The sequence below is a fragment of the Ambystoma mexicanum genome, chromosome 4p, assembly GCF_040938575.1.
Source record: "Ambystoma mexicanum isolate Mex_15411 chromosome 4p, UKY_AmexF1_1, whole genome shotgun sequence".
NCBI lineage: Eukaryota > Metazoa > Chordata > Amphibia > Caudata > Ambystomatidae > Ambystoma > Ambystoma mexicanum.
Genome location: NC_090927.1, coordinates 812,464,918 through 812,483,372, shown reverse-complemented (window position 1 = coordinate 812,483,372; position 18,455 = coordinate 812,464,918). Strand labels below are relative to the sequence as shown.

Here is an 18,455-nt window from a genome sequence, read left to right as displayed (position 1 = left end):
GCCTAAAATGACGTACTGCAGCAACAAGCAGTATTTTGCAAATAACACCTGTTTTAGCATTACCTCCAGTGCTCGAATGGGGCTGTAACTCTAAGGCTTCTAGATGAAACATATTGTGGGAACAACTTAAAGACTGCACGCAGGAAAGATGAGGGGCTGAAACTTTAAAAGGCTGACAATAGAAAGTACATTTCCTAAAACCGTTCTTACAGACATAACAAAAACCTGAAGGAGCCAACAAAGAGCGATGAATCTCAGCGAATGGTGTAGAAAATAAGGGTAAAGGCTACCTACTTAAATCTTCAGAGAGGCGTTAGTTTGCAGAAGTAAGAGATTGACACAATGGTGGAATGTTTATTGCTATAAACGTTTATTAATGAAATGAGGGTTGGGCAAAACATAACTATCCCTAATAAGAGGGGTTTCCCTACTCCCAAGAATAATCTAAGGGCTCTGTCAGGATGTCCAAAGAAAATGTCCACTGTCGTGTCAAAACCTATTTTCAACCTTTACACTAGGAACTCAAATTAAGGGGAATGGTAATCTTCTTTGGTTCAGAAGAATGCCTTTCTTCTTCTGGACGTGAGACTAAAAGTTATTTTCCAACTCGTGAAACAAAGTTTAAAATGATGCAAAAACAAACTTCCAAAGGATGTGCAACCTTGATACAAAAAGGTTGTTGGGTCCTCACCATGCCAAGAGAATCTCTCCCTTCTCGGCTTTGTAAAATGTACCCAGACACCAGGGGGTATGTCTCCCTTCTCCTGCCTTTTCTTCAGCTTCTTTAAAGTACCAATAGAATGTCTCCCTTCTCTTGACTTGGTTTAGTATTCACAAGGGGGAATTACTCCCTTGCACTGGTTTCTTTCAGCTTCTCTCACAGCCAATCTGGTTCCTGTGACTATGAAGATTCACAATGATCTAATCCCCATTTGGGTGCGAGTCCCAGACTCGCCTTTCCAACGTATATTTTACTTTCTGATATAATTGGGATACTCCCCTGCCAAGTGTCATAGGGCGTTTTTGGATATGTCAAATTTCTTTTGCCTCTGTTAGGGTCCCAGAACCTGTCCTCTGGGGTTTGCTCACACTTCTGGGTTGTCCACCAGCTTCATGGGACCCCAGCAACTCCTTGACAACCAGCGTACCTTTTGTTCTAGTTTGTGGTAGTTTCAAGTCTTCCGGGGCACTTGTAGACTGCTGTGAGACTTCTCCAGCCTTCGTGGTTGTTCTGCGGTCTGCAGCAGCTCTGCAGTCTAAATCTTTTTCTGGGGAATGCAACGTTTCCATCTCACGTTCTTCAGTCTGCTGCAACACCAGGAGCAACTTCTTCTAGGTTTGTTGAGCATTGCTTCCGCTCTGGACCCGCTCCGCTTCTGCTTGCTCCCGCCTCAGCGTCACCACTGCCTTCTTCCTTCACTTGAGGCTCTGCTTGCTCTCGTGGTTCCTCCAGTGAGGGCCCAGGGGCATTGGCAGTCATCCTATTTGTATACTCGATTGTAATTCAGATTATCCACATTGACTATGCTAGGCCCTGAAGACCCTCGCACATGGAAACAAGGCACAATCACCATACACGAACTGATACGACAGACACGAGGTTCAATTCCCAATAACTAGTGTTTATTGCAAAGCAAATATTCTCAGTCGGCCGACCGGGTCTCACGTCTCGCAACGTGTGTTACCCAGACCTCGTGAGACGCAAGAGAGTGAGCATTCTAGGACAGTATCATATATACAAAAAGCCAATCATACAATCTTTTAGTGACACACCAAAACAGCCCATAATGTATCTTCTTGAGCTAGGGTTCGATGATTGACAATTATGACATGTTTCTTTCATATCTACATTACTTGGTTTAGCAACAGTCGCAATTTGCAGTATGCAGACATGGTTCTTTGTTATGGAGAACACAAAGCACTTGTTTAGTGAGCAAACTGTGCTCGTAGGAGGGACACATTCCAAAGCATGCTATCGTCTAGTTTCTATTTGTGAACTAGGGGTCAGCTTGATCTAAGAAGGCCCAAAAAGGGGGGCCGCTAGGAAAGTATAATTCATTCCTTTAAAGGCCTGTTTCTGCAGTTTCAGCGAGACCGGCTGGCACCTGGCTTGGTGATTAAATGCCTCTCTGCTCACCTTCATGGACTTGTGAGGGAGGAAAACAATGTACTAGCATTTCTGTCTGGGCCGGTCTCTTAACATGTAACTTGTGGCCTTGCCCCGTGCATGAGCAGAATGAGATAAAATACATTTTTGCAAAGCGTTTTAAACAGAAAGGCAAGGAAAGCAAATGGCGGATCTAGAGACAAAATGGACGCTCTATGGTTATGATGACGATTCTGTATTGGCGATGTAGGGCATATGATGCGATTGGTCTACGGCCAACATAATATACCATTTATGCTTTGGTAGGGTAATTTCTAGACTCACAACTAGACTGTGCTGTTTGAACCTGCGTGGAATTCTGCATTACTCCAGACTTCTTCTTTGTCTCTGTTTTCAATACTCACATGGGTAGTCCCTATTCTTCCACATCTAAGTGTATGGTAAGGAGTTGGCATATTCTACCTTACAATAGTACATAGAGGAGGCAGGGAATGGGTTGCCCTGAATAGGGTAAGAGGATCTGGGACACAGGTTTAAGTAAGACAAGTAATTAGGTTAATATTTAGCAGTCCATTTGTCAGTAATACCTTATGAATGAATATAAGTAGGTATCGACAATGGCAGTGTTTTCCATTGCAGGGTTATGAATGATGTCATAGAAACCATCCCCTGGCAGATACCTGCCCAAATAAAATGTTCATCCTTAAAACCTACATTATTTCCATGGAACAGCAGTGCAGGGTTTGCAGAGTGGAGTCATAGAGAAACCTTAGGCAACATGTGAGAAAAGAAATAGCTATCTTGCGTCCCAGAGAAAATCTACCCAATTTGATGACAGATGCATCATACTTTCCATCAAATCCTGCAGAAAAAATGCCTCGTCTCCTGCCAAGCTCCTTTTACATACCCTGAACATACCAACAATACCTGGCATTCAGCCAAGCTACCCCACATTACCCATGCTCTCCCTCCCCCGGCCCATCATAAAAGATGAAATATATTTGGCCTCCAACTGCTATCCATGCCTCCATTGGCTGTTGCGCCGCCACACCTGCAGTGCTGCTCTCGCTGCCACACTGCTCAACTCACTTTTGAGCGTGGCACTGCTGTTGCTTGGTCAGGTGGAGCAGGCTGTGATTGAAAGCAAGCGTATTACTGTAGAAGGCCTGCTACATGATGCAAGAGGAGGAACAATTGTCCACTGCTATGAAATCACAGCAGTGAATAAATATGTTTGGCTATTCTCTGCTGTGGTGTCTCAGCAGTGGGTGACTGTTTCATGTAGGTATTGCGGGAACAGCTCCTGTAGAACACCTGTGTCTCCAAAAGCCTTAACTCTATTTTCCAATGTGTAAAACTCAAACGATGCTGCACAAGCATCTCCTTGATCAGTTTTTTCATAGAAAATAGTACAACATAATGTAATATTTGTATGCTACTCACAATTGTAGGATTGTACATGTCTGAAACATATTGTTCTTTCAAGGCGTTCGCATGAACGTTGTTGCTGGCAATCTGTACGCCGTAAGTCTCCAGTTTCTTCATTTGTGCTGAAATCAGATCTGCGATCTGCCCACATTTAGAAGGAAAAAGGAAAGAACCATATTTGAAATGTAGTGGAGACAATGCTGGATCCAGCACATAGCTTTCCACATAAGGGTGCCACTGCAGCCACTTAATGAACCAACACTTCTGCCAATTGTTGAAAAGTAAATGAATTCTGCAAGATACACTCCTGCATAGTAATTTGTAAGTAATTAATTGGATCATATCAAAGGCAAAATGTGTAAACCATTGGACACCATGGAATGCATACTACAATGTATGTGTACACGTTTCAGTCATTTAGAAAGTAAAATTATGATTTTATTTTCTCGTATTATTTTCATGGCGCTGATCCCCCTAAGTGTATTCAGGTGTTTTCTGGAAGCATGGGCAGTTTAGATGAAAACATATTCCAAAGCATGATTATTTTTTGCTTGTTTTATTTGTTTATTTCAAACCTTTAACAATTGAAAAACAGAGGTGAACAGATGTGCATATAAAACAAAATAAAAAGCATGCTTACTTTCCAGATGACACAAGCATTTTGTAGAAGATGCCTAGTTAAAGCAAACAAGACAGAACAACAAGAAAACAAATCTACAAAACAAACTAAACTGTAGGTTACAACAATCAATAAAATTACATTCAAATCAATTTGCATCTCATATCACCTCTCCATCTTCCTATAACGCTTTCCATATAAGTTCCAAGACACCTTCTGGAGTCACACGATTCTATACAATTGGCTCAGGGCCACCACTCAGGGGGATTCCATTCAAGAACTTCACCATGGCAAAAACCAACATATGACTCTCGCCCATTAAAAGTTTTAACCACCATTCGTCTGCATCCAATGTTGAGTCCAGAAATAGAGTACGCTGATCTGTCCATCCTACACAAGTTGTTAACAGATGCTTCAATGACTCTCAGGGGTATTTCGACAAAATCTACATATGGTGGGACCCCCTACAACGGTTCCTGGCAACTAACAATGCCCTGGTGGGATACAAATTTGGGCAAATTCTCAAAAAGTCACCTCACACTTTTGGGCAAGGGAAAATGTGCAAGTATTTAGGTACCTGTTTCGCTTGTTTTGACTCCAAAGCATAATCTTTCATGACACTAAGTTTGTTTCTTTTAGCCAAAGTCATTATCCAATCCTGTTGGTTAAGTTTCTTTTTTACCAAATTAGGATTCGAAATTAAAGTTGCCACAGAAGAATCCAGGTCTAATAGGCAATCGGTACATTTGGTTTTCCATTGGGATAAATTATCATAATTGGGATTTACCTTATCTCCCAAGATGGTGAGTTGCGGAATGGTTTGAAAGAGTAAAGATTTGGGAAAGAGAAAAAGAGATCTCCATAAAGAAACAGTATAGGGGTAGTAGGCCCAATTCAAACCGAATGCAAGCAATGGGCGTACTCCTAGGGTGACGCAGAATTCGCTTCCAAAAGAGGCCTTCTAACACTTCCCAGATATGTCAGGTCAGATTTAGGCAAGATTCCACCCCATATGTAAGAATGGGTATCACCTTTTAATTATAGAAGGTGATTAATGGGGTCATGGAAAACTTGCCAAGTCTGCATTTTAACACCATACCCTGGACAGCTAGATTTCTGACCTTAGATCTCAAGAGGAGAGCGCACAGAGTTTCAGCTATACTCTGATTGACACAGACACCTAAATAGGTAATAGAGTCAACGCAATCAAGCAGGTGTTGATTTGTTTGGAATTTGAATCCAATTGAGGTCCTCCCTCTGGGCCCTCCCTTGAATATCAAAAACGTGGATTTTTGTTGCGTTTACTCTCAAGTCATTTCATAACATATAGGATTGAAGCACATATAGGCGCCTTTGGAGTCCAATAGGTGTCAGGTCAATCAGAAGTAAATCATCTGTGTAAATCATCCACGGAATCAGAGTTCCATTTATTTTAGGAGGAAATCTGCATATCCAATTCAATGAGTTACTATATCAGAGATGTACAAATTAAAGTGAATAGGGGCAAGTGCACATCCCTGTTTGAGGCACCTACTCACCCTAATCGCCTTAGATAAGAAACCCTCCGTATTCAAACGAACATACATTGAAGTGTCTGAGTTAAGGGCTTCCATCGGTTCCACTAGATCGTCCGGGCATTTCAAATCCCACAGCTTACACCACAACTCATTCCGTTTTACACTATCAAATGCTTGCTTGAGTTCAACGAAGGCCACATATAAATTATGTTTGGCCTTTGTCGCCTGGAGCTTTAGTAAATTCAGCAGAAATAAGTTAAGCCCCGTCCCTATGCCTCTTACAAAGCCTGTTTGTCTGGGATCCTGATGGTTGGATTCTACCGCCCACCTTGAGAGCCGCTTCAATAAAAGGGACGCAAAGATTTTACCCAAGCTGTCGAGGAGGGCTATCGGGTGATAGTTGTCCAGGTCACTTCTAGCACCTTTCTTAAAAATAGGTACAATAATGGCCTTTTGCCATAAAGGAGGAATTCATTTTTCTTTTAATACCATTCCTCAGGCCCCATGTTTTAATGCAAAATTCAAAGTCTGTCGGGCCCCGGGACCTTATAGGAACTATGTTTTACCAAAGCCCCACAGATTTCTGATTTGTCTGGGTTCCAAGCCCACTCCCAGGATGTCCTAGTGTATCTGGATCAATGGCCTTTTCCAGCAGCAGTTGATTGAAATGAGCCAACCATTGCTTTTCCTGCACCATATTTATATGTAAGGCCGCCTGTGGTGTACCCACTTTATTGATCCATTCCCATGTGAGACTGGAGTTTTTGTTTTAAGGATCAATAACATGTTCTCCCCATCCACCTGTATACGCTCCATTCTGAAGTTTTTCAACCAGTTTTTGTACTGTTGTTGCTTCTTTTTTTTCCTCTGCATTCTGCTGATTGGAGGTGTAATTTTTAGGGCTTTCAGATCTGCTCTATACCTCTTACGTTCAGTGACTAGTTTGTCATTGAACCTGTGTTTTTCTAGAAACTCTGGTCTAGTCCATGCCCCTGGATTTGTTCATATCTGGCGAGTAAAGGGACATAGTTGGGGACTCCCTTCACAGATTCAAATCTAGAGCGCAACAAGGATGTTATCTCTATGACATCCTGTCGCAAGAGACGTAATAAATTCCAGCACTGAGTAACCTCTATCCCCCTGGCTTTGTGATTACATGCCAGTAAAAATTGATGAGGCCAACAGATTTGAAGGAGGGAGTGAACGCTAGTTTCCATCTCAACAACCTCCAGGGATTTAATGTCTTGATATATGTTACGTGAGACAAAGCAATAATCTAATATTGCCTTGCTCGTTCCACTGCCCCATGTGGCCTTAGATGGCCTATCTCCTGTGATATTGTGGTTTAACATTAATAAATCCCTGAACCCCACTTCCTGCAACCATAGATTTGTTTTTTGTTCATGGCTGGCTTCCCGCTTTCCCCCCTCGAACCTCACTCCCCTCCCCAGGGACACACCTGATGTATAGATCACCCACCCGAAAAATGTAAGGGTTTTCCTCCTCTGCCCTTACCTCCTCAATCACCTGCGTCACAGCATTCACAAAAGGTTCACTTTCAATTTGTTCCGTGTTCCAATATCAATTTATGTATGCAGTCACAACAGGCTCTTTCCCCGCACCATGAGGCCATTTAACTATTAGAACCTGAACCCACAGGCTAGGCGTAATGTGCCTCACGATTTCCAGAGAAAAAGATTTTCTAATAAAGATAAACAACCCGAAACAGGCCTCACCTTAGCTCCTTTTTGGGCCCGATTTAAAAATACTGCATAATTATCAGCCAGGGGAGGTTCACACAGCCAAGTTTCTTGAAGAAGCAATATATCAAAAGGAGCCCAGTCCATAAGTGTATCATTCATCAAGTGAAGGAAGCCCCTAGTGTTCCAGGAGCCCACCGTGACAGGATACATTCCCTGACCGCCCAGAAACTAATGGTTGTTTGAGGCAGACAAAGCCGAATGAATACATGACCAGTGTTCATCCTCTGTTGATATCTCCAAGTGAGAATTGTTGTTTCAACTCTTTGAGCTTCCTTGGGTGTCCTGGAGAAAGCTATTTTCAATGGCTGACCAAGTTTAATTCCCATTTGCACAGGCTTAATCGCGGTCACATAGGGGTCCCACAGATCAGGTTCCCCAAAGGTTGAGATGATGGTACCAATGATAGGGGTTTGCTACTTTCCCCAAAAGTGACCTTCGATTTAGCCAGATAATCCTTATCAGATTTCCCTTTTTTTAGTTGATTTATGAGCTCCAACCTGAATAAGCTCAAAGTTCAGTGACCAGAATAAGGGGGCTGCACTCCATATCCTTTCCCGAATGGATTCCGATCTCACATGTAGTCTAACACTATCAAATCTTGACTCATGCACAAATTCCACAAGCAGAATATCTCTGGATTTGATAGATCACAAGTCAGGAATATGGTGCAGTAAGATCATTACATTGGATCTATTTAATATAAGACCACCATTCACAAGATCAAGACGCTCCAATTGGAGTAACAGTGGCTTGATGTCTAGCCCCTATCATACCAGGGGTTCCCCTCGGGGCCTGTTGGCTAAAGCTGGTGTAAAGGGAGGGCTATTGTCAGAAACCTTACTCTTTTCCACTAGTTGACGATACTCTGCTAGCGTGAAGCAATGCCCCTCCTCTGAATGGACCAAAACGGCCTGATTAGATTTAAGGATAGAACTGCTGACTGGAATCATAGGTTCACTGGCCCCACCCACAACAAAGGAAGAACCTTAGATTGGGTAGCGGACCTGAATTGTACCACCACTATCACTAATATAACCCCACAACCTTGGACAGATCATCATCTGATAGACTTTTCACTTACAATAGATAAACAAATGCAAAAAATGACTGCTATAGCACCTCCTTTGCCCACCAGATGCAAAAAATATATCACAACAGACAAATGATTACCCCTCCTCATCCCATATCTCAACTCGCTACCAAGCAATTCCAACCCAAACCTCTTAGAAGAGGTCTTCAACAACACAATGACGAACGCCTTAGATATCATCGCGCCAACCAAACTCTGCAAAAGTAAACAGAAGGCTCATCTCAACGCCTGGTTTACACCCCATCTTAAAGCGCTAAGACTCCAGAAAAGGAAATTACAATCCCTCTGGCGTCACTCCCCCTCAGAGGAAAATAAACTACAACTAACCCAACTGGCTAACAAATACAAGAAAGAAATAATCAGTACCAAAAAAGACAAATTCAACGAGAGAATTTCTAAAGCTAGCTCCAACACTAAGGAGCTCTTTGTGATCCTTCGGGAACTAGAATCCCCAATACCCCTCTAGACAACGCTCCCAAGGACAAATAATGGTGTACAAGCATCCAGAATGCCCTATCGAGCAAAATAACAACTCTTCAAACAAAAATTGCTAACAAAAAAGCCTCATTGCCTTTTACGGAGCCTCAACCGCCCAGTCCCACTGAAAGACCTAACTTGCCAGCACCATTCAGATTCACCAAAGTTTACATACTGCAAACTGAGAAAATCATCCTATCCTTAAAACCATCCAACTGTCAAGGTGACAACTGCCCTGCCCAAATAATTAAAGACGCGGCAAGAGATCTAGCACCATTTATTTCAAAACTAATTAATGCTTCCTTTAAAACTAACGCGGTCCCAAAAAGACTAAAAGAGTCATGGGTTCTACCACTCCTCAAGAAACAGACTCTTGACCCTCCATCCCCACCAATTACAGACCCATCACCACAGTACTCTTTCTTCTGAAACTAATTGACAGCGTAGCCTACCTGCAAATTCAGGACTACCTCGAAGCCAACCACCTACTCAGTTCCCGCCAATCCGGCTTCAGACCACAACATGGTACTGAAACGGCGTTAATTGACCTAAAGACCCAAATAGATGAGCTTAAGGATAAAGGCAAAACTGCCATGCTACTCCTCCTTGACCTGTCGACAGCCTTTGACCTGGTGGACCACGCAGTTCTGTGCAAACACCTAGCATCAGCGGCCCATTTTTCAACCGACGCAATAGCCTGGGTCCAGTTCTTTTTAGCAAATAGGACAATGAGAGTTTTCTCCTCATCGACTTCGGCTGATCCGATTCAAATCTCCTGTGGCGTCCCACAGGGATCTTGTGTTTCGCCCGCTATGTATAATATATTCAGCAAGCCCCTATTCGACAAATTGGACAGACTGGGTGTTACCTACACTAACTGCGCAGATGACACCCAGATCCTCATCCCCCTTTCGGGCAATTTTGATAAGGATACAGCCTTGGTGAATGAAATATACCTCCTCGTTCAGGCATGGATGGCATCTCATGGCCTCTGCCAGAATGACGACAAAACAGAAATCCTGATCCTTGGCTCCACAGCCAACCTACAAAAACTAAGTCCCAACTATGCCTCATTTAATCTGGATGGCAATATAATAAAAGTAGTAAATGAGGTAAAAACGCTAGGTTTTTACCTCGACTCCACCCTATCACTAAAAAACAGGTCAATTCCTTAGCTTCCTCTGCTGCCTACACAGGCAAACCTATCAGGGCCTGCCGACCGTATCTATCTGAAGCAAGTCGCATCACCCTAGCCAATGGAGCAGGAGCTCCGGATCGTTGCTGGAGCAGCTGATCCACCCTCCCTCAATGCGGAGCCCACCCAGAGGTATGCTGCCCTTTGCCAACAAATAGGCAGTCGCGCCCCAGTCGCGGCCGTTTTTTGTGCTTTATGCACGATTGCCACATACTTTGCCTTTCAACTTCTCTGCATGCCCCTCCTTGCTTGCAACCAGCAGACAACCCGTGCTGGCCACCTGATGCCTAACTTTCACAGAATTCGCCATTTGAACACACGAGGTGTTCACTTTTCAAAGATGGCCGCCCATGTCCCAGGCCCGATGTGCCTTTGCTGATACACACAAGAGAGAAGAGCCTCCTGCTGATTGGCCCCTGCCCTGCCTACCACAGCCTATCGGAAGCCGGCAGGCGTGGGCTGGGCCTCCCTGGAAAGGCAGCCCTGCCGTTCCTCACAGCGAAGCGACGCACAGATCCTCCCGTGCAGCTCTCCCTGAGCAGGAGCTCCGGATCGTTGCTGGAGCAGCTGATCCACCCTCCCTCAATGCGTAGCCCACCCAGAGGTATGCTGCCCTTTGCCAACAAATAGGCAGTCGTGCCCCAATCGCGGCTGTTTTTTGTGCTTTATGCACGATTGCCACATACTTTGCCTTTCAACTTCTCTGCATGCCCCTCCTTGCTTGCAACCAGCAGACAACCCGTGCTGGCCACCTGATGCCTAACTTTCACAGAATTCGCCATTTGAACACACGAGGTGTTCACTTTTCAAAGATGGCCGCCCGTGTCCCAGGCCCGATGTGCCTTTGCTGATACACACAGGAGAGAAGAGCCTCCTGCTGATTGGCCCCTGCCCTGCCTACCACAGCCTATCGGAAGCCGGCAGGCGTGGGCTGGGCCTCCCTGGAAAGGCAGCCCTGTCGTTCCTCACAACGAAGCGACGCACAGATCCTCCCGTGCAGCTCTCCCTGAGCAGGAGCTCCGGATCGTTGCTGGAGCAGCTGATCCACCCTCCCTCAATGCGGAGCCCACCCAGAGTTATGCTGCCCTTTGCCAACAAATAGGCAGTCGCGCCCCAGTCGCAGCCGTTTTTTGTGCTTTATGCACGATTGCCACATACTTTGCCTTTTAACTTCTCTGCATGCTCCTCCTTGCTTGCAACCAGCAGACAACCCGTGCTGGCCACCTGATGCCTAACTTTCACAGAATTCGCCATTTGAACACACGAGGTGTTCACTTTTCAAAGATGGCCGCCCGTGTCCCAGGCCCGATGTGCCTTTGCTGATACACACAGGAGAGAAGAGCCTCCTGCTGATTGGCCCCTGCCCTGCCTACCACAGCCTATCGGAAGCCGGCAGGCGTGAGCCGGCCCTTCCAGGAAAGGCCCTGAGGGTAAGGCCCAACAACTGTCTAGAGACTGTCCTGAGCTGGCCAGAGCCCAGGGCCATACCCCCTGCTTGTTTTGAGGCACAACGGTCTTGTGCTGCAGTCACTGCATTGGACGTTAAGGCTGCTTAAACTTCCACAACAGTGCGCCACCCTAGTCTGCCCTATGTTCTCCACATCCTGATGGGCACCCTTACTATGCTCACCATGCCCTCTCATCCTTTGGCAAATTACATTGTGTTCTTTGTTCATACATTCTGAACTTGTGTCCCATTGCATTCTAACTTAGTGCCTTTTTGGCTCCTCCTGCTAAATTCGAATCTAGGTACCCATGACTCATGCATTTGATTCTGTGTCCCATTGCATTTTCATTTAGTGCCTTTTGGCTCCTCCTGCAAAATTAAAATCTAGGTTCCCATGATTCATGCATTTGAATTTGTGTCCCAGTGCATTTTTAATGCATCGATTCATGCCACCCACCTCAAGATGTGATCTAGACTCGCACCCCTGATAAGTGCCATAGCTGTGTCCACATATTAGGCCCTTAGTTTTTCTTGGTGCTACCTATACCCAGGTCTTCATGGTTCACCTTACCCTGACATCCTAAGCCCTTGCCTTCTCTGCCTCACTACGCTGATGTGCCTACTGTGCCCAGTAGTCTGCTGCATTAAGCCTATACTCTTGCATTATCAGTCCACTCTGCACCACTGCCTTATGAATCCCCTATGGGGCTGCCTATTCTGTGTACTCATAGCCAAAGTTGAATCTGCCTACTTTTTGCACCTAGACATCAGTTCCACTTAAGCTACCTATAGCTGTCTATAGTACCTTATTACAATTGGGAGTCACACCGTTCTATCCCCTCGCCCAGCCAACATCTTGGGCTACCTGCAAGCTTATTTTGTTGTGTCTTATGGTCGATAACGGACCACTTTGACTGTGTTGTGCCTTATGGTCGCTAACGGACCACCTTGATTGTGTTGTGTCTTATGGTCGATAACGGACCACTTTGACTGTGTTGTGCCTTATGGTCGATAACGGACTACTTTGATTGTGTTGTGTCTTATGGTCGTTAACGGACCACTTTGATTGTGTTGTGCCCTACTGTCAATAACAGACCACGCATTCTAGCTCATATTGTGTTTCTTGAATATCATGCCCTATATCACTAGGTGCATCCCTGGCTTCAACTAGCCACCCGCATTCTACATTACGTCACCCTAGCCAGACATCCTAGCGAAGTAAGGAAGTAAATTGTACCAGTTAACCACACCAACTACCATGTGCAGTAACCTGACCTCCCTGACCCTCCTAGCTACAATCATGGCCATTGCTACCTACAGCACTCGTCCCCCCACAGACAGAAACCTGAGACTCAGGGCAAAACTACCTTGCATATACGAACCCAAAAGAAACAGTACAAACAATACTGCTAGATCCCCATCTATACAGACACACATGGTTAAGCAAACCCAAGCTACGACACCTTTAACTCCAACCACAACTCCTGCTCACCTTCACAAAAAGAAACGCCGGAGTCAAAATAAGCACACAGATAAATTTGCAAGCCATCCTATTCCTAAGAATACCCTATCACTTACTGGATCCCTTATCAATGCCAGATCCATGGTAACCCATGCAACTGAAATTGCTGACATACTAAACAACAGTAGCATTGACTTCCTTGCCGTAACAGAAACCTGGCTTCATGAGGCAGCAGGACCTGCACTGATGTTAGCCGTACCTGACAATTACCAGATCCATAGAGTAGACAGACCCAATGCTAAAGGTGGTGGCCTAGCAATTATCGCGAAAACCACTTTGCCTATTAGACTCACCACCTCACCTCCCTGTGCTTCCTGCAAAGTACTCTCAGCAACATTGCAACTTTCCAATAACCGCACGCTAACCATTCACCTGATCTACAGGCCCCCAGGTCCCTTGGGAACCTTTGAAGATGACCTTACCACCCTCATAGCGAACAATACCCAAAATCATTCGCAAACGCTGTTGCTGGGCGACTTTAACATCGGCTTTAATGAGCCAGACAACAAAAATGCCCTCTCTATAACAGCTATCCTAAATGACCAAGGCCTTACCCAAAAAGTCCTCTCCCCCACACATGCTAAAGGCAGAACCCTTGACTGGGTATCTGAACTTAACTGCAACATAGTCATTACTGACATCACCCCTCAACCATGGACTGACCACTACCTAATAAATTTCACTGCCACACTTGACCTCCCCAGCCCTAAAATTATCAAAATGATACCACCACTCCCCACCAGAAGTAAAAAAGACATTACTTCAGAAAAACTCATCCCCCTCATCCTGCCTACTATCAATGGCCTGAAGGACAACACTGACCCAGACATCCTAGTAGACACCTTTAATAAAGCTATGTCTCATGCACTAGATACTATTGCACCTACAAAACTACGCAAAGCTAAGCAAGAAGCCCACCTCAATGCCTGGTTCACCCCCCAGCTTAAGGACCTTAGAAAGCAGAAACGAAAACTCCAAACTATCTGGCGCAATTCGCCTACCGACGACAACAAAGCTAAGCTCACCCAATTTACCAAACATTACAAGTCAGAAATTATAAATACAAAAAAAACGTATTCAATGATAGAATTACCAATGCCAAATCTAATACCAAGGAACTTTTTGCCATCCTCCGGGAAATGGAATCCCCTATCCAACCAACTGACACGGTTCCCAAGGACAAGACCTGGTGCACTAATATACAGAATGCCCTATCGAACAAAATCTCCACCCTCCAACTTAAAATAATTAATAAAAAAGACACCCTCTCTCCTACCGATCAACAAGCGCCTCTAGTGACTGAACCCAATACTATCCCCCCTTTTAGCTTTAAACCTATCTCCATCATCGACACTGAAAAGGCTATCCTCTCACTGAAGCCCTCCAACTGTAAGGGCGACAGCTGCCCAGCTCAAATAATAAAGGACGCTGCCAGAGATTTAGCCCCATTCATCTCGAAGCTCATTAACTCATCCTTCAAATCCAACACAGTGCCAGCTAACCTAAAAGAATCCTGGGTCCTCCCCCTTCCTAAAAAACAAACCCTTGATCCATCCATCCCGACCAACTATAGGCCTATCACCACGGTACCCTTCCTACTAAAAATTATCGATAGAGTAGCCTATCTCCAAATTCAAGATTATTTAGAAGGCAATCATCTACTAGGCTCGCGCCAATCGGGCTTCCGCCCTCTCCATGGCACTGAAACAGCCCTGATAGATCTTAAAACTAAAATGGAGGAATTCAAGGATAATGGGAAAACAGCGCTGCTACTTTTACTGGACTTGTCAGCAGCTTTTGATCTGGTGGATCATGCAGTCTTATGCAACCACCTCAAGCTCGCTGCCAATTTCACAGGAGAAGCTATAGCATGGGTCCAATCCTTTCTAGCCAACCGGACCATGAGAGTGTTTTCCACCTCCACCTGTGCCGCTCCCATCCAAATTACATGTGGAGTCCCACAGGGCTCCTGTGTCTCACCCACCATGTACAACATTTTCACCAAGCCATTGTTCGACAAGTTGGACAGACTGGGCGTCACCTACACTAATTACGCAGATGACACCCAGATCCTCATACCCCTTTCGGGCAACGATGGAGTGGACCTGGCTCTGGTGAATAAAATCTACATCCTCATTCAGGCATGGATGGCCACCCATGGCCTCTGCCTGAACGACGATAAAACTGAAATGTTGCTCCTCGGATCAGACCATAACCTATCTAAACTCACACCAGACTATGCCTCATTTAACATCGATAATAACACTATCAAGGTTATGCGAGAGGTTAAAACCCTAGGTTTTTACCTCGACTCAGCTCTCACCCTCAAAAAGCAAGTCAACTCCCTCGCCTCAACTACCACTTACAGTTGTAAACTCATCCGTGCTGCCAGACCCTTCCTGTCCAGCGCCAGCTGCCTCACCTTGGCCAATGCCCTTGTCATGTCCAGACTGGACTATTGCAACGCCTTATACTCAGGTGCAAATAAGTCGGTCATTGACAAACTCCAGAGATTACAAAATAACGCTCTCAGAGCAGCTTTGAACATCCCACGCAGAGAGCATATCTCCAAACACCGGACCGAGGCCACTGGCTAAAGATAAAGGACAGAATCCTCCTTAAAACCATTTCCCTCTCTTCCAAATGCCTCAACAATCAAGCACCCCCCTACCTAGCGGAAAGAATCAATTGGAGACCCTCTAACCAACTGACGAGATCTGCCAACACCTTCTTACTTGAAGTCCCTAGATTCAAGCTTACCACGGCGGGTGGATCTAGCTTCCCAGTTAGAGCTGCACAATCATGGAACACACTCCCTTCTGACCTTAGACGCCCTCTACCCTACACTAGATTAAGATCTTATGCTCTCAAATGGCTGCACAACAACAATATGTAACGATTTTCACCCTTACCTAGCGGAAAACGTTATACACCTGTTAAGACGATATTCTTATGCACTTAACCCATCTTATCCTATATGTATTGTATCACCTTGTATCATTTGTTGTAAGTGACCACTGTTTTTGTAATAGCCTGTGTCAGGCACTGTAACTAAGTTTCGAGTCTACTTGTATTGTTGCGCCCAGCTGCCCGCGGGCTTGGAGCTCATTACCAAATAAACAAACAAACAAACAAACAATGCTCTAATACTATTAAAGCTAGATTATTCCAATGCCTTTTATATAGGAGCCAACAAATATAGCATTAACAAACTACAAATACTTCAAAATAATGCCTTGAGAACGGCCGTTAGCCTAACCAACAGGGAACATATCTCCAAGTTCAGAAGAGACCACCACTGGCTAAAAATAAGTGATATGATTTTACTGAAAACCATATCACTCACCTTCAAATGCCTAAACAATTCTGCTCCCTCTATCCCACAGAAAGAATGATTAGAAAAACCTCGACCTGACCATCCAGAGCAGCCACCTCTAACTGCCTACAGGCACCCTGATTCAAGTTAACCAAATCAGGAGGAGGAGGTTTCCCAGTGAAAGCTGCACAACATTGGAACACACTACCTCTAAACCTTAGGACTGATCAGTCCCATCTTAGCTTCAGACGTACCTCCCTACACTGGCTACTGTTAGGAAAGATTTCGTAATTGTAAGTAATTTTCCTTCCATGTGGCAACCCCTAAACTTTTTGCTGTTGTTTTTCACCTTGTTCTTGACTTTGCCAGAGAAGTGCAGCCTTCTGCCGTACTCCTCTGGGCTTTCGCTCCTTTCTTATGGGGAAACTGACATGCCCTTAAGACAGTCAGTACCGGGGAACGCTGTTTCCCGTAGTTTCTTTTATCATGTTGCGGCTTTCGTGCAACATGACACAAGAGGGCACTGTAAGCTAAGTTACAGCTCTCTTGGGTCTCTAGCCTTCTACAGGCCCTAGATACTCGTTTAGGATTGTATCTGATCGGTGCAAGTGATTCAGGGACGGGAATGGTGGCAGCGATCGTTTCTTGTGTTTTGAGCTCCTTTTGGCGTTCTAAGCGCGTTTCTCGCGCTTAACCCAAAATGGTGGCCTGGCTCCCAAAATGGCCAGACCACGAGGCTCCTTTGTCCGGTCCGATGACCGTCTTGCTCCCTTCACCTTCCCCAGGTCGAGCCGACCCGGGGCCTTCCTTATTTGGGCATGTACTTTCCCGCGAAACACGGATGCTTTCGCGGGCTTCTACATGCCTTGTGTGTGCCTCCAGGATGTGGGCTGGGATGTCTGGTCCCAATACACATCCTGGGTGCCAGAGAGTCTAGGGTGGTGTGAATGCCTGGGACCACCGTGGTCCGTGATTGGTCCACGAATGGTGTGAGTGTTGATGAGCAGATCTCCCATTGGGTCCCCTCCGTTTTGGCGCGAAGGGAACCGTGGATAAGAGGGGGCTGGAAACACCACTACCATGTCGATCTCCTGAGTTCTCACGAACGAAGGAATACAGGAGCCAAGTATCCTGCAACCAAGAGGCTGGACCAAGGAATCGCTGGTGACCCGCTGAAGGACTTCTCTGCACTGATGTCGCCTTGTGAAACCCATCTCACCTTTGATCGAACCAGAAGGCCTGTACTGGTACTTCGACCCTTTGGAATAGCGGGAACAGCTATTCTCGGCATCTTCACCATCTCCTGCCAGTAAGCCTTCGGAAGCGTCTCTGGGCCATCCAGCTGACTGACCAGCTTACACGGGAGTCTTGCTCTGTAACCGCCGCCAGGTTGTGTAGTATTTCGAGTCCTTGTCACTCTCACACGCTTCGTACACTTGGCGTTCCCAGGTCTGAAGTGAGTAGTGTACATTTGGCTCAGATAAACACGGCCGCCCTGTTGCCCTGCTGTGGTAACAAACTGTGTGGGTTTCTTCGATTGGGACGTCTTTTTACTCAACACGACGACGAGGCGTTCCCTGCTCTTCTGAACCTGCCAGCTACTGAAACGGACGCGGAGAAGCCTGGGTCTGCTTGCATCGGGGACCGGTGAGTAGCATAGCTAGGATCTGGTCGCCCTCCTGCAGGAGCCCATTGCTTTTCCCCGCTGTGTCAAACAGCACCCTTTTCCGTACTTGCGCTCTGCTTCTGCCCACTGTGGAGGCTGCGCTTGAGTCGCGGAACTTGTTCTTCTTCTTTTGTGCACTAAACTGAACTGCCTGATTTCCCTCGAAGAGCTTCTCCTTTTGCCCGTTGGCACCAGCGCGTGCAGGTACTTTTGAGCACAAGGCTCCACTCTTCGCAGGGCTCGGACTTCCATCTAGTTAGGTGCCTCAGAAGGTGAACTGGGTCTAAGCATTATTTCGCACTGCCTGT

At 45.6% G+C, this 18,455-nt stretch overlaps 1 protein-coding gene across 5 annotated transcripts in view; it reads right to left on the bottom strand.

The window, feature by feature from the left end:
* LOC138453478 (uncharacterized) overlaps positions 1–18,455 on the bottom strand; it is a 1,096,265-nt gene that overhangs the window by 427,372 nt on the left and 650,438 nt on the right. For all 5 annotated transcript variants that reach the window (XM_069606374.1, XM_069606376.1, XM_069606373.1 and 2 more), the window contains one exon: positions 3,551–3,676. In XM_069606374.1, coding sequence (XP_069462475.1) covers positions 3,551–3,676 — 126 coding nt within the window. The remainder of the gene's footprint in view (positions 1–3,550; positions 3,677–18,455) is intronic.